This window comes from Epinephelus lanceolatus, chromosome 15 (assembly GCF_041903045.1).
Source record: "Epinephelus lanceolatus isolate andai-2023 chromosome 15, ASM4190304v1, whole genome shotgun sequence".
In the NCBI taxonomy this organism is placed as follows: domain Eukaryota; kingdom Metazoa; phylum Chordata; class Actinopteri; order Perciformes; family Serranidae; genus Epinephelus; species Epinephelus lanceolatus.
The window spans coordinates 32,529,686-32,557,285 of NC_135748.1; the positions used below are offsets into that span (position 1 = coordinate 32,529,686).

Consider the following 27,600-nt stretch of genomic DNA (forward strand, 5'->3'; position numbering starts at 1 on the left):
CTACTGAGGCCCAGCCAAAACAAAGTGTAACATGCTTATGCAGGTAATAAAATTAAAATATGTAGGCACCGTAGTGTTAAGCAGCATAAACCATGATGACAACAACTCTTTATTATTATCCATATTGTCAGCAGCAGCACATTACAGCTTCACACCTGTTTTTACTTTTCATAATAAGACCCCAATTTAGATTAAGATGAAAAGGCTTGTAGTTCTTCTTATGTCACACCATCACTTTCACATCACTTTATGCACAAAGAAGGACAGATTTTTCAGCTGCGACTCTGATTTCTTGGTCACTATTGTCCTGCACCGATTCATTTATTGCTTTAATCAAACATTTACCATCAACACTGAAAGGAAATCCCCATAAAAAGTGGCAAATTTCCCCTTTATACAGTGATGCATCTGAGAAGTTTCCTTTAATTTGTTGATGTTTTGTTGCGAGTGTCACCAAAACAAGGCATCCTGAAAAGGTTTTCTATCAATAACAAAACGTACGTATTATATTACAGTTTTTGGAAAAATACACATTTTCTTGTACTTTGTGAGTTGGTCTGAGTGCTTGTGATGCCTCCAGTTTGTGTCTGGCTTTGCTGCTGGTGCACTGTATATTCCTTGCTTACATGGAGTGCTGGGGCAGAAACTGTCTTGATGTTTTATCAGGCGATTACATAGTGTGGTTGATGCAGCTTCTGTAGGATATCTACTGTAAGATATAATACACCAAAGCAGTGGTACCCAATGTTTTTGGCTTGTAGAGCAGAGATTTCAAGATTAAGTCAGATGGTAATATAATTTTGTGTTGCAGAACTGTTTTGTTAATCATCTCGTGAAACCCGCAGTTTTATCTTGCGACCCTCGGGGGTGTTGCTGACCATTACACGCAAAGTGTAGGAGAAAAATAAGGTAAGATAAGAAACTTCATTACTCCCACACTGGGGAAATTCACCTGTTAGAGCAGCTCAGGACACAAAAGCAAAGGAAATACAGCTAAAGTATCAGTTTTATAACCTTTTTAAACTGTTAAACAATCATCTTACAGTCTGTTGAATGATTGCTCAGACCGTCAAACTTCAACTTGCCAATCAGATACCTAATCATCAAAAGTTGTTTTCTTACATCCTTCGCTGTCCATCATACATTTCCTATCCTTTCTTTTCTCAGGTAGGCACAGGTGGCTTATACTGGAATAATAATAGTGGTTCTCAACCCCTAAATTGAAACACATTTGGTCATGGACCCCTGTTTGATGAGATTCCACCTCATGGACGTCCATCTGAAAAGATTTTGGTTGTTAGACATCATTAAGATCAGAGTTTTATAGACGTCAACTACAGCTGGGGAGATAAAGTTGGAGGAAGTGAAACTTAAAATCAGTATCACTCCTATGTCACTCCTATGACTCTTCAGGCCATTGCACACCATTGCATACCAAGACGTATTTTTCGTCTGAAACCATCACAAGGTCAAAATTGAATATGACCTCACGTTGCGTCAGTCACAACTCTCACTCCGAACTTCCATCAGTCATTAAAGGTTCAAGTCAAAACCTTTAAAGCGTTATTTGACTGAGAAGCAGTGAATGAAATGTGACGTAACCTGTGGGACACATATATCTGCAACATGAGAGAGAGATGGCGTACACATAATCAGCTCAGCGCCTTTGGGTAGTTGCGGGGTCAAAAGAAAATGACATCATATTCTAAATTTTCACAACAAATAGAGCAATAAAATGAATCAGACTCAGTGTGCAAGATATCTGTGCTTAATGATTTTTATGGGATGATGGTTTAAAAAAATACAAGGAAAAATACTGACCTGGTGTGCAAAGGCTTTTACTCACATTGGGGTCACTTCTATAGAAGGGATGGGCATTTTAAAGGGATACTTTCCTGTTTTTTTAGCCAGTTTTTCATTACTACAGTGTGGGTAGTACGTGTTGATGAACTGTGGTAAACTAACCTCTGTTTAACCAGTGCCTGAATCTCCCTCCTAGCCACCCGATGGGAGTTTTGCTGGCTTTCGGGCTTTTGCTTGAACTACAGGCTTTACTTTCACATTTTTGTATTGCCTGCCACCTATGCTACCACTGCAGATACAAAGAGTATAGAAGCAGATCAAGGAACAGACGCGACCCTCCATCTCTTGAACTTGAACTTAGACTGAAATCCGATAAAACCGTAACACCTACAGTGTTTTTTGAAACACATTTTAGTGTCATGTTTAGCTGTAGTAGCGAGAGTTTGTGAATAGGAAGTCGGTGCCGTACTGTCTCCCGCACAGTGAAAACAGAGTCTGAAAAAACTAACATCAAACAGTGAAACTAGGCAGCGCTGATTAAATATACACCAAGATTCTGTTACTGAGTTGCCTTATTCTCACCTCAAATGTGACATTGCGTCACCCACCAGCAGGAGCCTTTATTGGTCTGGTACAGCACACTGCATTCTGGTAGTTGTAGGTTTTGTTCTTCTTAAGCAAAAGTATCGTTTTTCTCTGTTTTCTATGGTTTTGTAGCATCAGTTTCAAAAGTATTTGCATATACATTGTGGTTTTATTAAAAAGCCATCTTTCCAGCAGTAAAATACTTCTTTAAGTAACTTCCATATTCAAGTATGCGCCTTAAATTATCATAGAGTACTCGAATACTCAAAAAAAATCTAATGTTAGAATAGAAAGGTAAATTTGCCAATAAAGGAAAATAACTGCAATTTGAAAGTCATTTATTGAACAACGAGGCTTCGGTCAGTCTATTATACCATAAAATTCAGAGTTAACATGAGAAAAATCAGCAGACTTTATTTTCGCTGCCCTTAACGTTACACAGGTTAGATACAGCACTGATGGGCCGTCTCTCACCTGCTGTCTTCCCGCTCAGGGCAACATTGGCCTGGTTAGCATGAGTTAACAGCAGCAGTGGCTAAAATCCGTCACCAAGCTGTTTAACGGTCCCAACAAATTCACACCAACACCAAAACGGTTCGACTCTGTCTTTATATCAGTTAATAAACAGCAGGTAACATTGGCCATGTGATGCCAGCTTGCTCTATCACTGTGTGTGTGTGTGTGTGTGTGTGTGTGTGTGTGTGTGTGTGTGTAGGACTCTCACCAAACTGTTCCCTGGTGTGGAGCTCTCATGCAACTCATGATAAACAGCGAAAGAAGGGCAGTGGGGTGAGGAGGTGCTGAGCAAAGCAATATGCTACCTGCAGCTCTACACTGACATAAGACTTTACCCATTTGATATATAAAATACATATAAAAGTCATGTTTAGATGTGGGAGGGGTGGCAGCAAGTACTGTGTAGTATGAATGAATACTGTCGTCCACAAGAGTACTTGAGTACTCATGCCTTTTCCTATTCTATAGTGAATTAAATAGTGAAAATAAACTGTTACCCATTTTTCTGGGAATGCTTTTGAACTCCCTTAAGGGCCCCTGATTGAGAACCACTGCTCTATAATGTTAAAAATTCACTCCAGTATTTTATAGTGTCTTTACAACTCTTATCAACACAAAAAATCAAATGCCACAGTCTTTTTTTATATCTATATAGTCGTGTGTTTTTCCAGTCAGTCGTCCACCTTAGTGTCCATTGATAAACCTTTTTTAATTGTCTCTCATGTGAGAGTTTTGCTGTTATTTGAACTGTTTTACTGACTCAGTCGCCCAGTAAACATTTCCGTTAGGCTGTGTACTTCTCGCTGTCCATCTCTTCCTCTCTCTGACTCCATCAGTTATCTCATGTTTTCCCTCTCTCATCATTGCGTCTCTCTGACTGTCTGTCTCTCTCTGGCCTGGTTTGAATCAGCCCAGCAGACTCTCTCTTTTGGGGCTCAGTAACATGCCTTGATTGGCTTGCACAAAATTCGACTGCACTGTGACATCACAGGCGCCGGAGCCTGAGGATTGGCTGACGCTAGGAGCGGGGGATGGAGAGTGGTGGAGGTGGGGGGGGGGGGGGGGGGGAATACGCGGGTTGAGGCGGCGGGAGGGCTGATGGGAAAACGGAGAGACTGAGTGACGCTGCTCAGTGCCTACAGGCCCTCTCCCTCTCTGTTGCTCTCATTTTGAGTTCCTCTCCAGCTCGCTCTCTACCAGGCTTCAGCTCCTCACATGGTGGAAACTCCAACACTCAAACAGCCCACTCTTGACTGTCACTTAACCGTTTTCTTCCCATAGTTTTTTTTTTTTTTTTTTTAGCTGGAGGCGGCGAGGAGGGGACACGGGTTGAACCTAAATGTGATTCCATTTTTGGTAACTTAAGTTTCCAAGCCAGGAAAAAGGAAGACGGCGAGCTGTGCCCAATAACCCACCTTCACAGTGACGCTAAATGAACAGGGAGACATATTCCCGTCACCAACCAACCCCCCCCCTCAGAAGAACGTACTGTGTGGCGGCGAATCACACCCAACGCCACACCGACACTGGATGTTTGACGTGTGGTTTTGCTTCGGTTTAAAATGGTCATGACGCATTTTGGCTCTAGATTAATTGGTCCCAAGGAGCTGGCGGACGTTGAAGGCCGCAAAAAACCCCTCGTCAACATTTTCTCACCGGTTTGTCATGAGACGCGTCCCTGTTTTTGAGTGTGAATCTACTTTTTGATCACGGTCCTTTTGAACATTGACAGTTTTGTTTACCTTTTATGTGTCCTGGAAATGTTTCCTCCTTACACAAGGTGTACTTCAGTTATTAACAGTGTGTCCAGTTACAGTATGCACATATCAGTGATTGAATCCTCTGATCATTTAAGCAATTTACCATGTGAAAATGCCGAACGTAAATGGTTGCAGCTTCTCAAATGTGACGATATGCATCTTTTTTTGTAAGTTGAACGTGTTTCAATTTAAGACTGTTTGTTGGACCAAAAAAGCATCTCAAAGACTTTTTCTCAATTTTTATAGACTAAACAATGACTCATATTTAAAGACACCAGCTTAAACTTGCTTAAACTAAATGACCAATTAATTATGCAATAATGTAGACCTTATCTAAAATAATTGACAGATGAATTGTTAAAGGAAATGATAGCTACTGTCCTAATTTACATGTAGGAAGCGCAGTGTAGTATCTTCAACCGTTAGCCAGTGGGAATTCAGTTCAGGGCTTATTGATTTTTATCTACCCATTCTTTACTAGATTATTTGATATTTATTTTTTGATCTATAAAATAGTGAGATAGCCCAAGGTGATGTCTACAAGTTGCTATTTTAAGTCCAACACTCCAAAACCCAAAGATACTCTGATTTCTTGGATTAAGGATGAAAAATGCTGCAAATTCTCACATATGAGGAGCTGGAAGCATCATGTCCCTGGTATTTTTTGGGCAGGACCTTGATATTTGAATATTTAGACATTTGTTTGTTGGTTAGGTTTTCAGTTTTCAAATTTAGGATTTGAATATTAAATGATTTTATTTGTCCTTGAGTAGCAATGTCTCGGATTTGGAGCCTATTATGATAAGCATTTATGTAGGTCAATAATTTATGATAAGAAATGTTAAGATAAGAAACATTACAAGCTGTTACTGTGACAAAAAAAAGTGCATAAACCTCATTCAGCCAAACCCTGCAGGTTTACAGTACAAACACACCACACGCATAAACACACCACATCTTTTGGAAAATGCCTTTTATTAAGAAATAACATACCAGACTAGAAAGGTGCCCTCGGTACAGTGCAGATCTTCTATAGGATACAGCATGACAAAAAGGAACCATCAAACTTCATAGTCTCTTTACTCACTCATGGTAGAAGCACACATATCAAGGAATTAGGGCCCAACTAAGAATTTTCCTAGTCGACCAATAGTCATCATCTAGGGCCATTAGTAGACAAGTCACCCGCATGTTTACGATATTAATTTGATTATTAAATGATATATTTTGGGCAACACAATGGTTTGAGTTGAAGGTGTGAGAAAGAATAGTATCAGTAACATTGTTAACACTGTGCTACATTACAGAGAAATACAAAACCGTAATAATGAACCTTCATTAATATAGGCCTGTATTTTATCTACAAGTGCACGTCACACACTGAGCGAGCCGCCTGTTAATGACGCTGTGGGCTAATGGGCATGTAGCTACTGCCATGTTTCAGATGATACGTCATGTTTGTATTCGACCAATAAAGATGAGTTTACATATCACCTTGGGTTCGTCCTTCACCCTCTCAAAATGATCCCACACTTTGGATTTCCTGCCCGACATGTTATTAACTAGCCTGTGGAATAACCGCAGGTACCAGCCCTGGAAATTAACCTGACTCCTGTCTGACTGCTGAGCGTGGACACTTCCTGTGTCTGTCCTTTCAAATTAAATTCCCACGTGGTCCAGTCATATAGGTTTTGATTTATTTTGACAAGGCGCAGCTCCTAATAGAGTTTCACGTTGTTGTTTTTTCTGCGACTAAGCGACCAATGAAATCTTGCAGACTAATGACCTTTCTAGTTAAGTCAAGTTTGGTAGACTATTAGGGGGCAGCCCTACAAGAAATAATGACAAATTAAAAACATCTCGAATTCTTCAGAATCCGTTCCTGGTCTGGTATGACGTCGTGTTAAGACGGAACAAAATGGAAATGTCTGGCTGAGTCCTTCCTGAGCCTTGTCCTCCCCGTATCGAAGCTTTGAATAATCATTAATTACTACAGAAGCTCCAGAGCCCATAATATGGTATTTAGGACAGCCCTAGGCATTTCTGCTTGAAAATAAACAACTGATTATCAACATTATCAACGCTGTAGTCACATTTTCCAGTGATAGACTAATCGATTAATTAAAAAATAGCTTTTGCTCTAATCTAGTTTGCTGCTCAGGGACACCTCGGCCGTGGTTCCTCACTAATGGGATAGAGTCTGTCTCTCACTTTCCCCAGTCCACTGTTTCACAGCCGGTCTCATGATCACAAGCCTGTCTCTCTAACCTCTGACCTCCAGGCCCGCTGCCGCTTCTCCCCCGTGTGTTTGGAGAACGAGCAAGTCCGATATCCTGTCTTCATTTTCTGTCTCAGCGCCGCTCAATTTCAAGTTGGCCTATTTGATATTCAGCAGCAGGACGAAGATGTCACAGTGGCAGCGGAGTCTAGTAACAAGCTGTTTCAGGGTGAAGAGTAGACAGGCGTGATGTGACGATCTCTCCTCGTCTCGTAGCGATGTTGAGTAGCGAGTATGTGGTTTGACAGAAGAAGCTGTTATAGAAATTACACTCTACATGCTTTCTGAACTGCTGCTGCTGCTTTGGTTAACCCTCAAGAGGAAGTGTTGGGTCCTTACATCGTCATACAACGATCGTATTAGGAATTATTGTATTGAATTTACTTAATGCTACCTACTCTCAGCTTTTAGCCACTTTTATTAGAGATCATTTACATTTCCTTCCAAAGACGGGGTGTGAATCTGTTCTGTTCAGTTGTGTAAGTGTGGGTGGAGAGAGGAATACCAATAGGGAGAGTGGAGCTAAAGGTTTCCCAGTCAAAGGTGTGTGTACTCAGAATCAGTGGCTGCTTTGCATTGTTGTCTGTTGGAGATAAGTGTGGGTGGAGAGATTAGTCTATCTGCCTCCTCTGTTTCTGAGATTGTAGATTTCTCGTTGTTTGACAACTAAACTCGGGAGTTTAATGTTGATGTCACCTGACATAATGTTCACTATTTATAGTTCAGATGTGAAAATGATTCTTTGCTCCATAAATTGTCAGGAAGTAGTAAGAAAAATGTCCATCACAGTTTCGCAGAGCCCGAGGTGATGTCTCGAAATTGGTTGTTTTGTCTGACTAACAATTCAAAATCAGAGTTGTTGACTTGAGACGAGTGCGAGCAGTTTTGCAATTGAATCAAGACCAAGTCCAGAGTGAGTTGAGACTAAAAAAAATGTATTCTTCATACTGCTGTCCTACTATTGGAACTGAAAATGTGGTAGGTGGAGCTGCAAAGATTCATTGATTTAATTGATGAGTGGTCAACTATTTAATTCATCAACTAATTTGATATGCCATCAATCGGTTTGAGTACTTTTTTAAAGAAAAGAAAAAAAGTCCAAACTTTCTATTTCCACTTTAAATATGAGTATTATCTGGTTTCTTTACTCCTCTTTAAAGGTAAACTGAATATTTCTAGGTTGTAGACAAAACAAGATAATTGAGAACCTCAACTTAGGCGTTGGGAAACACTGACCGACATTTTTACCCTTTTTTTTTTAGACCTCAACTAATTGTTTAATGAAGAAAATAATTGACAGATTAATTGGCAATAAACATAATCAGTAATTGCTTCCCTAGTTATAGGAACAGGAAATAATATAAATTAGCTTTTTCATCTAACCGCTTCATCCTCTTGAGGGTCACGGGGGGGGGCTGGAGCCTATCCCAGCTGACATCGGGCGAGAGGCAGGGTACACCCTGGACAGGTCGCCAGACTATCGCAGGGCTGACACATAGAGACAAACAACCATTCACGCTCACATTCACACCTACGGACAATTTAGAGTTACCAATTAACCTAGTCCCCAATCTGCATGTCTTTGGACTGTGGGAGGAAGCCGGAGTGCCTGGAGAGAACCCACGCTGACACGGGGAGAACATGCAAACTCCACACAGAAGGGCTCCCACGCCCGGGATCGAACCGGCAACCCTCTTGCTGTGAGGCGAGAGTGCTAACCACCACACCACCGTGCCACCCTAAATTAGCTTTTTGTGTTTCATAATCAGTCAAAATGGTGATTGAAAAGAAAAGAAACTTTCACGTAATGTTACGATCCAAAAGTATTATTTTTCATACATTTGTGCATAAAAGGTGAAAAACAAAAAATTGGACTTGGTAAAATGGAGGAGAATGGTGATAATATGAAAGATGGAGGCGCCCCAGTATCTCACCTGGTAGAGCATGTGCCTCATGTAACAAGGCTGAGTCTTTACTGCAGCAGCACAGCAGGTCCGTCTCCAACCTGGGGCCTTTTGCTGCCCCTGTTGCTTCTCTCCCCTTTCTTGTTACTCTGCACTTATACTATACAATACAGCCAAATAAAACTCCAGTGTAAAACCTACAACTTTAGACAAGAGCTGAACAATTAGACAATTAATTACTTAGTCTATCAACAGAAAATTAACTAACTAAATTAATTGATTAATTGGTTAGTCATATTCTGTGACCAGCTTCACCAGTGCAAGGATTTATTGTTATTCTCTGTTTTATATATCTGTAAATTGAATGTCTGTGGGTTTTGGACTGTTGGTCAGACGAAACTAAACTGAGACCAAGTCACGACCAAGATCACAGTGTATCGAGACTGAGACAAGACCAAGACTTTGAGGGGATGAGCTCAATTCAAGATCAGACCAGTGTGAGTCCCATGCTGTGTGACGATAAAAAAGAGGGACGTGCAAACCACAGACACTCTTTAAATTGATTTGAAAGATCAGCATTCCCATAAAAACAATGAAATCAAACGAAGATTCCTCTTCATTCACCTTTTTGAGTGCCACATTGTATATATGTGAGCACATGTAAGTATACCATGAGAAATTATCTGCAGAGGTGAATTTTATGTGTGGGAAGTTTGCTTTGTTTTCTACGAGCAAACAACACAAAGGAGCTGAAATCAACTGAACCCTTTTTATTTAACACTCCTTTTTTAAATTTAGGGATATTCCTAGAGTTTTGGTCTTGAGCGGTCTTGAAATTAAATCCTGAGACCAAGACAAAGCCGACCAAGATGTTCAAGACCAATCTCAAGTACTAAAACACAGACTCTGGGGAATTATAATGGGCTTTTTCTGGCATTTTACAATCAAAACAATTAGCTGATCAACCAAGAAAAAAATCTGCAGATTGCTCGATAATGAAAATAATTGTTAGACGCAACCCTACTTGACAATGATACCAGACTCTTGAGTATTGCCAGCAAAGATGTTCAATTTATAATCATGTAAATCAAGAAAATCGAGCACATTTTTTCATTTGAGAAGCAAAAAAAAAAAACTTGTGTTCTCATTCAAGCATGTTACAATGTCTAGCTACAGTATATTCTGAAGCTATCTGTTGCCAAAGAGAAAAGACGTTGTTCAAAAATAAAAGATGCACTACAGATTACAGGTGTTTCTAACCGTATTTAAGTGTTTGTACTTGGATGTTTCCTCGTGCGAGATAGGTCTGGATGTCAGTGCAGATCCTGGGTGTGCGAACATGAGTGCACGCCTAAACCAGTTAGTGTTGGACGCAGGAGGTGCAGGAAATAAAAGCAGGAGTCAGTGTGTATCGCGGTTATGCTGGTGGAATTTCGGGCAATCTTTGGCCTAGTCGGTCAAGAAGACGGGGGCCCTGGGGAGGAGGGAACGTAGGGGGATGGGCAGGAGGGGAGGTTCAGGGTGAAGGGAGGATAGCTCCAGCTCCAGGCAGCCAACCAAGTGTGGGGTATAATCTGACAGCACTCAGCCAAGACACATGCAGGGCTAAGACCAGGCACCCTACCAAGACTGGGGCCTGTGGGGACATCCTGGTGAGAGCTAAGCCTCCAATGGGCCTGGAGCAGTGCCAGGAGCCACACACACACACACACACACACACACACACACACACACACACACACACATACATGAATGCATAGTAAAGTCACACATGCGTGGTAAAGCTTGTGCAGTCTCTCACACACACCCACACAAACGCAGACACACCGTGCATGCAAACAGCAACACACATGGGGGGGAATGATCGGAGCAATAAGACAAAGGAAGCATGTAGAAATACAAGGCTGCAGCCTGAATGGAAAGCTTTGGAGGGCCAGATTTGTTGTGTGTCAACGTCTCATTCAGTCGGACCTCCCAAATACAACTGGATCTTCTGTGTATGAAAATAACCTAATTGAGTTAAACCCCACACATTTGGTGGATGTCTGTGTCGCACTTTCCTGTTGATTAATTAAGCTGTCATACTGTGGTCCAACTGGAAATCACCCTGAATGTTTGGATGACCTCGAAATGCTGACTGACATTTCTCCTTGCTCTTTCCCTTTCTCTTTCAATTCCCCACTCCCTCCTTCTCCCTTCTTCTTCCTCCTCCTTGCTGTTCCTCTGCAGATTATGTTTATTTTGAGAACTCGTCCAGTAACCCACTGCTGATCAGGAGGATAGAGGAGCTGAACAAGGTGAGTGTGCTCGAATCACATGTCATGCCTCCGTCTTAACCCTACAAACCCCACTTGTCTTATATCTGATTTTTAGGGCTGACACCTTCTGATTGGTCGATCAAATTCTCAATGGTTGGCTGTGTGTCCACCAAAGTGTTTTTTTCCCAGTTGAAAGCACCAGGCGCTCTTTTAAAAACACCCAGCTGTGAACGTGAGAGCACTTTTGAGGTGCAGCGTTTTTCCAGCTGAGACAATTTAGTTGCGTCCGGTTGCTATGATACAGAATATCCTCTGGAGTAAGAATGTCGGCACAAGGTAGAGTTCTCACTCTGAATCAAAGGAGAGACGACAGACCTGCCAGTCCATGTGAGCAGCAGTATTAATTTCTAATCCATTGTTGTGACTTCTTGGTCTTTGTGGCATTTGTCCAGCCCCTCCCTCTACTGTGATTGGACAGCTGGGTAAAATGTGACAGTGATGAGTGCAGCATTTTACCAGAGTTGACCACACTTTTAAATTCTTGGCAACTATTTAAAAAAAAAAAAGGCCAAACTGCTGTGCTCAGCGCCTCGTCACGCTGCTAGCATTTGTAGCATACGTTGGTTTTCCATCCAAATACAGGACAACATTTAATCTAATTTTATAGAAAATTGGCAAAAGAAAATGCAAATTTATGCACTTTTCCATCAGTTACTCTTATGCGAATTTTGGGAGGTGGTTCAAGATAAGCAGTAGGTGCCTAATTCTCCAGTCAGGTGCCACTGCTGACGAGGGCACAACGAGATAACCTCAAACCTCAAATGAAGGAAAACAATGGATGTATATGTATAGAAATTAAGAGTTTTAAACAACCAGTATTGCACCTATGTGGTCCTGGAAAAGTTCTGGTAACAGTGCAGTGTGTGAATATAAGCGTGTTAAAAGTCACCCAGAGACGACGAAGAGAGCTTGCAGTGGCTTATTCAATAACAGTATGTCATAATTTATTTGCTGAATCTGTTTCCACTGCACTAAGTCGCATTTTCCTGTTATCGATACACCAATTTTTTCACCTCCCCCTTGTGTAAAAACATTTTTTTCTTTCTCAATTTTTACAGATTGTTTCTTGAAAATGTGCATAAAAACAAGTAAATTGAAATGCTGTGCTCCCATTGCAAAGAATTCACACTGGCCTCCGGAAAAAACACTTTTGTGAAATACAGCGTTACCACATAGAGTGCACTCAGTGGGGTACCTGTTAGTTCATCTGGTAGAGTGGGTGCCCCATGTACAAAGGCCTTGTCCCTGCCGGTTCAGGTTCAGTTCAGTTATAACCTACGGCCCTTTGCTGCATGTCATTCCCTCCTCTCTCTCCCCCCTTCACAGTAAAACAACTGTCCTATCAATTAAAGGCAAAAAATGCCATAAAGAAAATGTCTAATCTAGAGATAATGTGCCTTTTTTGTTTCAATAATCAAGCCACTGGTAAAAAAGTAGGTAAGATTTCAGTGCTTTGTTTTTGCTCAGGTGTTTCCAACATGGTACAAAGTACAAAAACAAATCCTCAGCTTTTGTAAAATGCCCGTTTGAATTCTCATAAAGCTCAATTTTGTGATAAATTTTGTGATAATAGGAGACTTCGTTATGCTATACACCCTGACCTGTTAAATAAAAAGGGCACTTTTTATTGGATTGGTAAATAAACATATCAATACTGCCTAAAACACTCAGTCGTCTCCAGTTGTTTTAAGTGTTATGATGCTCAGGATCTGTACATGTTTCAAGTTATAACACTATTTTAAAAAATATTATAATAGGAATTGAATCTTTTGGTTAAAATGGTGTTTTTTGAATGTTTAATATTTTAAGATTCTTTAATAACTTTTAAAGCTCAACTGGGTTTAGCCCAGTTATATAGCTGAGCTTCGGACTACCTATGCTCCAAGTTCGCGACCTGAGATCCTCAAGCCTACCCTCACTGGTCATCTCTAGATAAAGGCTGGTAACTAAAGGTGACAGGACTTTTACTATCAAGGCCCTGGAGCTCTGGAATTCTCTGCCTGAGGAGATTAGGCTCGCTAGGGCATTACCTGTTTGAAAATCATTGCTTAGAATATATTTTTATAGGAAAGCTTTCCCTGTTCATTTTCATGGACTTTGTGAAGCACTTTGTAACCTTTTTTAGATTAAAAAAAAAAAAATGCTATACAAATAAAATTTAGTCTTATATAGACCTGAAATGATTAATCAATATGTTGATCACGGTTATGCAAGCAACTGCGTTGATAATCGATTCATCCTTTAATAATTTTTTAAGCAAAAATACCAAACATTTCTGTGTTTCAGCTTCTGAAATGTGAGGATTTGTATATTTTTTTTAATCATATATGACAGTTAACAGGACATCACTAGTTTTTAGACAGTTGGTCTGAGGAAACAAACATGTTTAAGATGCCAGCTTGGTCATATTTTAAATTGTAAGACTTATTTCTTAAAGTATTCACTGACATTTTGACCCAATGATTTGTGGAATAATGAGGAAAATAATCAGCTCATTAATTGACACTGCAGGTCCTTAAAGGTCCTTAAATGGCCTTAAAAGTCAGTAAATAGTCGTAAATTTGTGAAGTCTGTGAGGTCTTAATTGCCACAAACATCTTATAAGGCGCTTCTGTGTGTTAACATTTCTAATGTTAAAAATCTTTAAGCCGACCACTGAACCTCATGATGTCTCTTTACTTAATACTTGCACTTACCTGTTGGCAAAATGTAGATGAACCTAACTCAATCTAATAACCGTACTCCTATATAAAACTTGCCTCTGCTTATATATACATATATATATATATATATATATATATACCATACGACTTTTATAAATACCCGCAATGCTTGAATAGAAAATTATGATCTGTCCAAATTATTCTTAAATGTGGTTAAAAATTATCTTAAAAACATCTTAAAAAGCATTAAATTGAAGTAACTGATACCTGTAGACATCCTGGTATATGAAAAGTGGGTTATTTGTGGGACACTGGCACCATGAATGCTAATAACCTCATAATATTAGTTATTATTGTGGGCTTTAAAACTGCAACACGCCATTTTAAATAGAGGAAGCATGTGGTTTCAAACAGTGCACATCGTCACTGCAGTAAAAACAGTGTTGTATTGATGATAATGTTGTTCTGGATGCTGTCTGGTAAATCCCAGCCGGCCGTCTCTCACATTGTTCAGCCAAAGAAGCAGAAAAAGAGGCCTGTCTCTGCGGACTAGTTACAGGTGCCCGCTGTCTGTCCCCTGTCCCAGGCCTGCGCTGGATAATATGGAGGCTGTTTAATGTGATTGACACAGAGCTCAGAGTGAGCCCTCTATTCTGCCTGTCACTGTCAGTCTCTCTGCTCCTCAGGGATCTCTGGCTTTCTCTTCCATAAGGTTTCAGATACACGTTTAGAAAGTATACAACAGTGCGGGGAAGAGTCTCCTGACAACCGCCAGCTGCTCAAAACTGTTCAGAAACACATGAAATTAAGAATGTGTGTCTTTTTTTCTTAGAGCCAAAAAATGTCCGATTTTTAAACCAACAAAAATACGCACAAAGGATTTTATTTAAATATTAAAAAATCCAGGGCTGCAACTAGTTTAATCATTGATTATTTCCTTTGGTCCATAAAGTGGAGGAAGATAATTATTATTATTTATTTGTTCCCACCATATTTGCAGAAATTACAGAGAAGCAGTGGCTGGCAGCAGTGGAATGTAACTAAATACATTTAATCAATTACTGTACTTAAGAACAAATTTAAGTTACGTATTTTAATCTCATGCTGCTTTCTACTTCAACTTCATGACACTTCAGAGAGGAATAATGTACTTTTTACTCCACTGCAATTATTTGATAACTTTACTAATTCAGATTTTTGACACAGACGAGACGAAAACAGCTGTGCAGCTGAAACAATTAGTTGTACTTAAGTCATATATAATTATTACTAAGTTTTACTTATTACAAACTATTTTGATAATTGATTTGATTTAATATTAATTATTTTTATTTAATTATTTTGATATTAATAGATTAGTTTTATTTAGTTTAATTTAGTATTTTTGATAATTGCTAGTTTTCATGCAAAAATAATTTCATTGTTCCAGCTTCTCAATTGTGAAGATTTGGTGCCTTTTCTTTGAATTATTTGAATTATTTTTGTTTTATTAAATTGATTAAACATTTTCTGTATAAGTAAAACATTTTCTGTACACGTAAAAATGTATAAGAACCTTTATTTTCCAATACTTCAATACATTTTCCTGATTGTACTTACGTAGTTTTACCTAAGTAACAGTTTTAATGTAGGATTCAGTGTTTTTACAGTGTTATATTAGTACTTTTACTTCAGTAAATGATCTGAATACTTCCTCCACCACTGGTTGTTGGTAATGAAAATCTTCGGCGTCAGGCTCCCTCCAACAATGCTCATTAAATATTTATACAAAAGAAAAGCACACAAGTGAAAACAAAAATCTGCATGTAAGACATAAAATAGAGCAAGTTAGAATATAGAGCTAAAATATAGACACAGATAAGATATAAATACAGTCATAAACAGTGTTGCAAATTAATAAACTGAATATAAACAGGAATGTGCCTAATGAGAGTAATAAATATAAACATGGTGGTGTAAATAATTTGTAAAACACTCAGTATAGTATATAAAGGTGAAGTGATGGTCTAATGGTGAAGTGGCATTGTGATGAAGTCAGGAGTTCAAGTTATGTTTCCTGCAGGATGAAGCTGTCTCTGAGCCCAGTGGTGCAGGACCGGATGCTGTGGTAGTGTCTGCCAGACGGCAGCAGGCAGAACAGTTTGTGACTTGGGGTGATGGGGGTCTCTAATTATCCTGTTGGCCTTCTTCAGGATGGTCAGTGTGAAGATAATGTGTCAGATTACTTGTTTTTGTCCGACCAACTCTTAAAGACTAAGAATATTAAGTTTATTATCAAATAACAGATGGAGAAAAACAGAAAATCCTCACAACGGAGAAGGTGGAACAAGAAAATGTTTATAATTTTTGCTGAAAAGAACTGACTTAAACAGTTAATAGGTTATCAGAATAGTCTGATAATTTTTCCGACAATTTACAGATCACCTAATCATGCAGAAAGTGTGACATTAAATCATTAAATCAGCCAGGGAAATGCATTAACTTTACTGCTCGACTGTTTAAACAACACCTCGATGGATCCCTGTGATCACATCAGATATGTTGTTACCTTCTCTTTGTTTCTTACACACACACTTCATCTTCCTGCCTGCATCTCTGTTTGCCCTCTGCACTTCCTCTCTAATCGTCTTCTGTTATTTTTTTCTTTAATTAGCCTAAAGTTATATTTACACTTTTTACCGGCATGCACATATAAATATTTATGAATTTATAATGGAAATGCAGAAGGGAATCATACCCGTAATTATGCTGTACTTTGTCAGTGTCATAATGACATTAACTTACTGAACATGTAATCACATCAGCCGAGGCACTGTAGTGCTTTACGAAGATTTAAATTGCTTGGCTGTCACATGTTTAAATTGTACCTTGATGCATCCGTATGATCATAGATTTGCTTTTTCTTCTGAAACCCAGACTTAAGTCGTAGTGCTGACTGTAAATCTGTCTACCTTTTTAGTTAGTCTGTTTGTTATTATCCTCCTCCGTATCATCCTGCTTTACTTGGCCTGTAGTCCGCAATTAATCGTATATTAATCTTGATCATGATTTTTCACTTCCCACAACTAAATGAACATGTTCTACTGCAATACTGACTTTAAAAATGCCTGCCCCACCCACATAGAACGCTGCATATCAAATTGAGCGCTTCCTAAACCAACAGCCAGGGTAGCTGTCTGCAGCAGCAGCCTGTGAAAAACTTTCCTATGTGTTGCATCTGCAGTTCAGAAGAGTAATATACAACAAAGAGCAGATGGGCAAAACAAGAATCAAATGCCTGGAGCAGAAGGCGAAGAGCTAGTCCCGCCTATATGCATCATCAACTGTGTTTGGAAGTATTGTGGATTTAGAGTGCATGAGACTGGTGTCTGGGCCGTCAAAGACAGACAACTAACTTTGGAGAATGAGGTAGTAGTGTGCTCGAGGACTTGCTTTATCATATGAGACTCAACTTCGAAGACACGTATGGCTGTCATGCGTGGAGCAGGAACAAATGCATTTGAAGTTAAAAAAGCCTTTATTCCAAAAACATGGTTGTTCACATTAAAACACCGACCAGTTTCGACCCTAACGTCTTCATCAGGGTGCAAAAGGGTGGGCAGGAGTCAAGCAAAGCATTTCATAAGCTTGATAGGGGTGTCACCCAAGCCTGATTAACAAGTGAATGCAGGTGAATGCAATGTTGTGTTGCGAAACCTTTGGTTCTGACATACCATACCACAAATACTGCTCAGCAATGACCTGAGGAACGTGACCCGAGCTCAAGGTGTCAACCTGGTCACCAAAATCCCTGTATCCCAACCTGATCAAACATCTGTGGGATGTGCTGTTACCCCACCTCACAACCCACAGGACTCAAAAGATCTGATTGTAATGCCCCAATGCCAGGCACCAAAGGACACCCTCCAGAGATCCTGTGTCCATGCCTTGACAGGTCAGAGCCAAGTCTGTACCAAGAAGGACCCAGCATGGATTGGGGGTACCTCTGGGGTACCAGCACGTCCCTTAAATGTTCGATCAGATTGGGATCTAGGGTATTTGGAGGCCAGGTCAACACCTTGAGCTCTTTGTCCCATTTCTCGGGTCATGCCTGAGCAGTATTTGTGGTGTGGCATGGTGCATTGTCTTGCTGGTGGGCCACTGCCATTGACAAGTGCTGTTGTCATTGGGGGGGGGGGGGGGGGGGGGGGTACTTGGTCTGCAGTGGTATTCGGTGGGTGGAGCACGTCAAGTAGCATCCACATGAATGCCAGGACCAAACATTTCTCAGCAGAACATTGCACTGTAACAAGATGATCAGTGTTATTGACTTCACCCACCAGTGATTTTAACGTTTTGGCTGATGGGTGAGAATAACCCCAAACCCTAATTTTACCTCACTGAATCCTCGTTCTTTTCCAGCACTATAGAGCCGTAACTGAATCCATCCACTAAAGTAATAAATGCAAGATGTGTATCCAATAAATACTCTTACATATATTTTGCTTCTTGGAGATGCTCAATGCAAAGATTTATTAATTAGCAGGAATGTAGCACAGCAAAAAAAAAAAAAGTGAAAGTAGGGTTGTGCTGATTTAGTTTTAGGTAAAAAGTATTTATTTTATAAGGTGTTTCCAGGAGATGCACTGTGAATAAGGACCACTCATACTCTAATTATTGATCAAGATAACCATGATCATCATTTCGGTCATAATCGCGCAGCCTTACTACAGCTGCATCTACTCAGCTAAGAACGTCCATATGTGTCGTGCAACCAAAGAGCAGAATCTAGACCAAAAAAATCACTTCTGTGTTTCATTAAAAAACTTCATTTATAAAGAGAAAAGTGCTTCAGTTTGCTATCAGAAAAATCATAACCGAGGAAATTATTATTTTATTTGTTTTTCATGTTGCTGCGGTGTTTGTCAAACACGGAAATGTGCGAAATTGGATTTTAATTATTTTCCGATTGGGAAAAGTGGAAAGTGTGCAGAATGCAGAAAAATATGACATGTTGACCGTGTTTGCTTTTTCGTGCATCCATCTCTCCATCCATCTTCCTCTCACATTACATTTCACTGGAAGGATTCACGAGAGAGATCCTAAATCCAATATGCTCGGCCTATAACAAGATACAAATATGATATGTAACACTTCAGAGACTCACAGTTTATCAATACTGTAATTTATACTTTGTTATTCCTTTTTATGTTATGTACAGGAAGCAGAAAGCAACAGATCTATTTGTAAATGAGCCTTTTTGCTTTTACTCAGTTTCTTTTTTCAGTTATCTTTCAATAAAACATCGTCATGGAGGTCCTAATTTAAAAACACATTTCATATCAGCATACCAGTGTAGTATTATAAGGCAGAAACAGATCTCAGTGCTGCACAGACAACCCCCAACACACCACGCTGTCCTGATAACTGCAACACTTATTGTGATTTTGGAGAATTGCTCACACTGTGTTTTCTGCCATAGTTAAGAACTAGCTTCATCTATTGTTTTTTTTTTTTTTTTTTTTTTTTTAATGTGTGTGTGTGTGTGTGTGTGTGTGGGTGCTCTGTGTGCGGCACCACTTGTTGCCGTGGTAACGCCGATTGTCTCTTGGTTTGCAGACAGCCAATGGGAACGTGGAGGCCAAAGTGGTGTGTTTTTACCGGCGCAGGGACATCTCCAGCACACTCATCGCCCTGGCAGACAAACATGCAAGTGAGTGACCGACTGAAAACCCCGGCCAGGCATCCAAAAAAAAAGAAAGAAAGAAAATCATGCCAGCCAGGATTTAAAACAGTTGTTTTTGGGCAACCCCTCTTCAGTTATTTTCCACTGCAAAGTTATAAAGCCTTCAGTCAAACTGAACAAGATTTCCCTGAACTAGAAAATACAACTGTGTTTGTTATTTGGCTGGATTGTGAGGCATGTTTGCACGACAGGGGCGATACAAAATTGAATTGTGCACTGTTACCGAGCTGAGAGAAACAGTCCAGACTGCAGCAGCCCCTCCTCTGACAGGCCTGATTGCAGACAGCATTCGATCTGTTGGGTGTATCAATATGACGACACCTGTGTGTGTGTGTGTGTGTGTGTGTGTGTGTGTGTGTGTGTGTGTGTGTGTGCATATGTGCTCTTAAGCGTGGGTGTGTAGCGTGTACTTGAATGTGGTGCTGTTCTCCAGAGCATATACTGCAGTATTATCTGGAACAGCTGGCAGACTTGGACCGGGCTTTACCTCAAGCAGCTTTTTAATGTTATAGGTACCAGAGTGTTTTTCAGAGAGAAAGACATTAAAACATGAGCAAAGACAGAATGGGGAAACACAGACGCCCAGATGAACTGAGATGGTCAGTGTAAAGGAACAGTTCAACCCTAAATCTAAAATACATATTTTTCTTTTTATCTGTAGTGCTGTTTATCAGTCTAGGTAGTTTTGGTGTGAGTTGCCGGGTGTTGGAGATATTGGCTGTAGAGATGTATGCCTTCTCTCCAATATAATGGAACTAGATGGCATCAGCCAGGGTGCATCTACTCATAGTCGAGAGGCTTGTGCTTGTGAATAACAAATGGCAATAATTAAGGCTTCCCCCTAAAAGTTGAAGATTTGAACAATCAGTCGGAGACCCCTCAGCCTGTGATTCTTCAAGTCAAGCAGTCTTTTTCTACTTCTTCTGTTTTTGTCAGCTAGTGTGCAGTACAGGCTAGTCCTAGGGAAGTTTCAGTCCTTAGTTTTAAATGCAGAGTGAGCGCTTCTTGCTTTCACATTGCTCTTCGGCACAGGCAGCTGCGGACCCAGACCAAGGGTGAGACAGAGGCAGCTGCTCAGAGGGCTTTGGCTGTTCAGGCTCAGAGATAACATTATCTTCAGGCTTTTGCGTAGAAGTCATGAATTTACAGCACTAAGGACTAGGGTTGTCACGATACTAAAATTTCAAACTCGATATCGATACCCAGGAAAATATTCAATACTCGATACCATTTTCGATACAGCAGCAAAAAATTAAGAGGCATGTCATTTTTTAAATAAAGATCAGAACAGTAACATCAATGATAAAAACAAAAAATCCCCCCAAAATAAATAACAACCAGCAACAAGATCTGTCCATACAAATGTATTTATCCACAGCCCCGTTTATTTTCTGTGCTTCTGGTGAATTGGCACCATATTTTCGTTGCTGATCAAATAGAGTTGGTAGTTTAGGCTCAGGATGCTCCTGTTTCTACCTCACTATGTGATCAGAGAACCAGGGGTTACGGGAGAAACCAAACGTTTTTTCAGCTTCAATCTGTGACTTTGCAGTTAACATAACTTTTCAGACACACATAATTGTGTTGTCCTGTTAAACTAATATTGTCTATTAATGTTATAGACGGGCATGACTGATAAAGTTTTCTGCTTAGCTCCCACATTAACATTAGAAGTTATATTTTAGTTTGATGCTGGCGACACCAGCTGCTCAGCTGCTAGTGAGGGGAGGGGCTGTACCTGCCGTCTGCAGCGTGCTGTGTTCACTTCACTAAATATTTCCAAAGAGCGCTTTTTCCTTTATCATTTTTGACCAAAACTGGCTGCTCTGATCCTCCTGCAGCTGCGCTGGCCATATTACAGCAACAGAAATGTGTGCATGCGTGCACAGCGACGGCAACAAGCCGGGTTGCAGCGAGGGCTCTGTGCCTGCCAGACGCTGCCTGCACAGCACGTGTCCATCGGACCTGTCGCGTGCACCCGACAGGCGCTGAGGTGGCGTGCACTGTTAGTATTGATACTTTTGTGAATTAGTATTGTATCCGGATACAGCATTTGAGTATCGATACTTTTCTGAGTATTGATACTTTTGACAACCCTACTCAGGACCTTAGTATACAGTCGCTGGCATTTATTTAACTAGTGTCAGCAAAAGCTGTTGTTACATATGTCTGATCTGTCGGACTTCGGGCGGCAGTAGCTCAGTCTTGGGTTGGGAACCTTAGGGTTGCCGGTCCAAACCGTCCAGACCAAATATGGAGTGTGGACTGGTAGATGGAGAGGTGCCAGTTCACCTACTGAGTAAAAAAAATATGTTTCCCCTCAGGGATTAATAAACTACATCTTCATCTTGCTCTAACTTGGCTTGTTAACTATAATACTTGAACGTCACTGTCACCCTGAACAGCAATAATATTCAGACTAATAGCTTATGTTACAGCTCAGCTGAGGAGGGCGCCATTAATGGGTATATCTTGCGCTGTCACAAGCACGAGCCTCTCGTCCATGAGTAGATGCATGTTTCCTTCTGTGAGGTGATACAGTTGGTGGGTGTAGTTCGGTAGAAAGAAAATAGTTCCTACATTAAACTGCTCATAACAAGGTCTGTGGATTATCTTGAGTGGACATTGCTGTTGAGTTTTTCAAATGTATTTTTCTGGCACTTTGAGCACCACAAGCCGAGAGCCATTTAGTTTCATTATATTCGAGAGAAGGAAGACATGTTTATGGCTGATATCTCCAACAATCAGCAACTCACACCGAAACAATCCAGATTGATAAACAGCACTACAGGTAAGAGGGAAAATATGTATTTTTGATTTTGGGGTGAACAGTCCCTTTTAAGACGGTTAGCGGTAGAACAGAGTGTGGAAGATGTCGCCTGTAACAGAAGTGTGTCTCTTAAAGGCCACAGTCATTCCTGAATGTACGGGTCGCCTCCCCAGTGGTCAGTGGGTAATGATGCCTTCAAGGCACCGCTTCAGAGTCCCTGAATTCAAAGAGGAAAGAAGTAGAGGGGGAATGAAGGATTTATCCCCACTGCAAGATTCTTTTATTTTAATTTTTACATGACATATTTGTACATAACATGTTATGATGGTTTGTTTGGTGGTTTGTTTACAAGCCTACCTTGTTGCAGAAGCGAAGAGGATATAAATCGTAAAATGTAAATGCATTGAACTGGATTTATAAAACCTACAGCTGTCATTTGAAATAGACCTGACTGTGTGCAGCATCTGTTGTCTTTGGTAACTGATGGTTATCCATCTTCAGTATAATCTTAGAGGGAAAATACCATCACCAGCCACCCACATGCTGGCAGGTTTTGGCTGTAATTGTTCAGTTGGTCATCCTTACCAGCCACATTTAAAAAATAAACTATCTTGCAATGTTAGAAAGGAAGAGGAGAGCAAAGATTGAAGAGTGAATCCAGTCTGAGTCTGCTGTGATGCTCCATGATTTTCACCCTCATGTGTGAACTTGTAAGACTGAAAATCCTGTATGATGGGTGTATTTAGGTGTTATTTAGATTGTTAAGGGGGATTCTTATGCAGTATAGAAGCTTTGATTGTGTATTTAGGCGGTTCTGTTCATATCTGATGAAACGTAAAATGCTAACACTGAAATCATGTGTTTAGTAGGCCAGGTTATGCTTTACATAAAGTAGTTTATACGAAGTCTTGTCTCACCACGTCTAATGGCAAAAGTGTTTATAGCTGTTCTGAATGGGCACACTTAGGTGGAGAATAGACATGCCTGCATAGAGAAGGGCGAGATGCGATGAATCTTACAAATGAGGATAATGGCGCTCGCTGTGGGACAGTCTCTTGTCTTTATGGTGTTAGTCGTTCACACAAAAAGGGGACCAAATAGTTGTGTACAAAATGAAAAAGAGAAACTCTGCATTACTTTACTGGCCACATGATCCAGAAAGAATATACTGTACAATGCAGTGACTTTTGTATGTCGTTAGGTCGTGAGTTCTAAGAGACCAGAGATACAAAATAAAGAAGTCAAGGCTGTCATGTAAAATGATATTGATATGGGAACACAGTGAAGTAGCTGATTAGACTGTGTACATTTCACTTCTGGGCTGAGATGACAGGTTGTGGCTTGAGTGTGTTGGCTAAAAAGACACTCTTTTTGGTGTCCGGTGTGTGTGCACACTCTTGCATCATGGGCCTTGTTCAGACTGCCAGCCCATATCCATTTTTTTGGCATATCCAGATTGATCTTCGAAACTCCGGACAGCAACAAAACACATGAAATGAAATTTGGAGGTGGTTTGAAATGTGATTCCAATCGGCTCTCTACAGATGCGTTTCAGTCCGGCCTCTCAAATCAGATTTCAAAGTGTCTTCTGTTTCACTTGAAATATGACACACGATGGTGATGTCACATCCAGAGTGTCAGAAATGCTGAGCAGAATCCATGCTGCTAGCAGAGTGTTAAAGAATACAACATGAGAAACAACTGTCTGTGGACAGACGCTGAAATAAAGTCCCCAGCATAGCTGTGTAGTTACTGTTAGTTAGTCTACGTTGTTACCACAGCAACCTAAACAGATAGGTTGGTGATGTCTGGATACGTACAGTACAGGCCAAAAGTTTGGACACACCTTCTCATTCAATGCGTTTTCTTTATTTTCATGACTATTTACATTGTAGATTCTCACTGAAGGCATCAAAACTATGAATGAACACATGTGGAGTTATGTACTTAACAAAAAAAGGTGAAATAACTGAAAACATGTTTTATATTCTAGTTTCTTCAAAATAGCCACCCTTTGCTCTGATTACTGCTTTGCACACTCTTGGCATTCTCTCCATGAGCTTCAAGAGGTAGTCACCTGAAATGGTTTCCACTTCACAGGTGTGCCTTATCAGGGTTAATTAGTGGAATTTCTTGCTTTATCAATGGGGTTGGGACCATCAGTTGTGTTGTGCAGAAGTCAGGTTAATACACAGCCGACAGCCCTATTGGACAACTGTTAAAATTCATATTATGGCAAGAACCAATCAGCTAACTAAAGAAAAACGAGTGGCCATCATTACTTTAAGAAATGAAGGTCAGTCAGTCCGGAAAACTGCAAAAACTTTAAATGTGTCCCCAAGTGGAGTCGCAAAAACCATCAAGCACTACAACGAAACTGGCACACATGAGGACCGACCCAGGAAAGGAAGACCAAGAGTCACCTCTGCTTCTGAGGATAAGTTCATCCGAGTCACCAGCCTCAGAAATCGCAAGTTAACAGCAGCTCAGATCAGAGACCAGATGAATGCCACACAGAGTTCTAGCAGCAGACCCATCTCTAGAACAACTGTTAAGAGGAGACTGCGCCAATCAGGCCTTCATGGTCAAATAGCTGCTAGGAAACCACTGCTAAGGAGAGGCAACAAGCAGAAGAGATTTGTTTTGGCCAAGAAACACAAGGAATGGACATTAGACCAGTGGAAATCTGTGCTTTGGTCTGATGAGTCCAAATTTGAGATCTTCGGTTCCAACCGCCGTGTCTTTGTGAGACGCAGAAAAGGTGAACGGATGGATTCCACATGCCTGGTTCCCACTGTGAAGCATGGAGGAGGAGGTGTGATGGTGTGGGGGTGTTTTGCTGGTGACACTGTTGGGGATTTATTCAAAATTGAAGGCACACTGAACCAGCATGGCTACCACAGCATCCTGCAGCGACATGCCATCCCATCCGGTTTGCGTTTAGTTGGACGATCATTTATTTTTCAACAGGACAATGACCCCAAACACACCTCCAGGCTGTGTAAGGGCTATTTGACCAAGAAGGAGAGTGATGGAGTGCTGCGGCAGATGACCTGGCCTCCACAGTCACCGGACCTGAACCCAATCGAGATGGTTTGGGGTGAGCTGGACCGCAGAGTGAAGGCAAAGGGGCCAACAAGTGCTAAACACCTCTGGGAGCTCCTTCAAGACTGTTGGAAAACCATTTCAGGTGACTACCTCTTGAAGCTCATGGAGAGAATGCCAAGAGTGTGCAAAGCAGTAATCAGAGCAAAGGGTGGCTATTTTGAAGAAACTAGAATATAAAACATGTTTTCAGTTATTTCACCTTTTTTTGTTAAGTACATAACTTCACATGTGTTCATTCATAGTTTTGATGCCTTCAGTGAGAATCTACAATGTAAATAGTCAAATAGTCATGAAAATAAAGAAAACGCATTGAATGAGAAGGTGTGTCCAAACTTTTGGCCTGTACTGTAAGTCTGATTTGCTAATGACAGTGTGGACAGTCAGCCTTAAAGATCTGATTTAACAAACAAATCTGATTTGCAGGCCGTCTGAACCGTCAGAAGCATTTCACCTACTGAGATAGGTGAAGTTTAGGTCAGGGGTGGAGCGTGGAAGAGGTAGGACGTGATGCAGAAAACAGAGTTTCTTCCAATTGCTTGAATTTGTTGGACGATTTTGGCTTCGGCTCTTACCAACAGAAGTTACTGAATCTCATTCTCTCTCTTGTCAGACATTTTTGTTGCCGTCTTCCCTTCTTCTTCAACTCCAGATGTTTGTTTTCTACTGGTTTCATGTGAGCTGCGTGATAGGACCATCATCAATACACCCACTCGCTTGCTGTGAATTCTCCAAAGATACTTGCTCTATTCACACATGGGCTCCATTGAACATTAAACAGACTTTATACTAGGTAGCTGACAGGTTAAAGTCCTTTTAATGTTTGATCCAACTGATTCGGACATTAGCGTTCTCACCTACAGCTCCTCTGGGTAATGTCTTGACCAGTGGTTCCCAACTGGTCCAGCTACAGGTCCAGATTCTCCTCAGTCATTAGTTCAAGGTCCAGTTTAATATATTGAATGTCATACTTGTGTTTGGCCATGTTGTCGAGGTAGTCTGCTGTCTCTGTCAAGTGGCTGTCCGTTCGTCACTCACTCTACAGCAAGAAACAGCACTTCAAAGTAAAAGCTCTGTGCCGAGAAGAGATGGTTTCAGAGATGGTTTGCCAAAATGTGTTAAATATTTGGCATGTCCAGAACATGTGCAGCAGAGAAGAGATGATTTAATGGCACAGTTTGACTGAACTCACTGCACCATTCACATACCAGTAGTGTTGTTGTCATACTAACAGTAGAAACACTGTCATCCTGTACTTCAGACTAGCAACACCAATCACTAGACTTTGACTGGGTGTGGCAGGCTAAGTGTTGGCTCTGGGGGTGTTAAAGAGTGTGTGTGTGTGTATGTGCGCCCATAAGAGAGAGAGAAAGCTACCAAGTGTCCTATTTGAAAGAGGCTGAAAGAGAAAGAGAGTGCACGTGTGTTGTGTAAGTGTGTGGCCTCGGGTGTGTATCCATGGTAGGAGGGGGATTGTTTGTTCTGCTGGACCACACAGCATCAGTGTGTGTGTGTGTGTGTGTGTGTGTGTGTGTGTGTGTGTGTGTGTGTGTGTGTGTGTGTGTGTGTGTGTGTGTGTGTGTGTACCTTTAAGAAAGTCTGTGATTATTTTTGAGCTGCGTTTGTTCATACATATGCTGCTTTATCTGCGCAGCACTTTTTTTTTTTTTTTTGCAGGGTTTTTGTTTATTCAGCTTGAGATTTCAATAGAAAACATATTTTTTATATTTTAGGTGTATGGGGTTTTTTATTGTTTCATGCTGAATGTCAAATAAACATGAATATTTAACATAAAATCAATGTTTTTTAGCCTCTACCACTGGTTTTATTGCATTTATGGTTAAACTCATGTGGATACAACAAACCCAGCATCATCTGATGTAATTAACACACTGATGAGACGTAGCAGGAGTGGAGTAACGTTTCTATAGGCTCTTTCTATACAGGCCTCTCGGTTTTTGGCTGTGCTATGCCAGCTGCAGTTTGGTGAAGGGGCTTCTAGACATTTGCAATATGTAAAAAATGCATGGCAGGAATGGCTGTGCACCGCATGGGTGTGGGCTGTATCCTGTCTGCGTTTCTGTAGCTGCAGCCTCACTGTATGTGTGCGTGTGTGTATGCATGCCCCTGTGTGTGCGCTAGTGTCTTTCTTATATATGCATGATGCACTTGA

The 27,600-nt window shown here is 40.7% G+C and overlaps 1 protein-coding gene across 4 annotated transcripts in view; it reads left to right on the forward strand.

The window, feature by feature from the left end:
* The window catches only part of mta1 (metastasis associated 1), a 79,774-nt gene that overhangs the window by 7,935 nt on the left and 44,239 nt on the right, over positions 1 to 27,600 (forward strand). For all 4 annotated transcript variants that reach the window (XM_033643414.2, XM_033643416.2, XM_033643415.2 and 1 more), the window contains exons 2-3: positions 11,076 to 11,143; positions 19,426 to 19,519. In XM_033643414.2, coding sequence (XP_033499305.2) covers positions 11,076 to 11,143; positions 19,426 to 19,519 — 162 coding nt within the window. The remainder of the gene's footprint in view (positions 1 to 11,075; positions 11,144 to 19,425; positions 19,520 to 27,600) is intronic.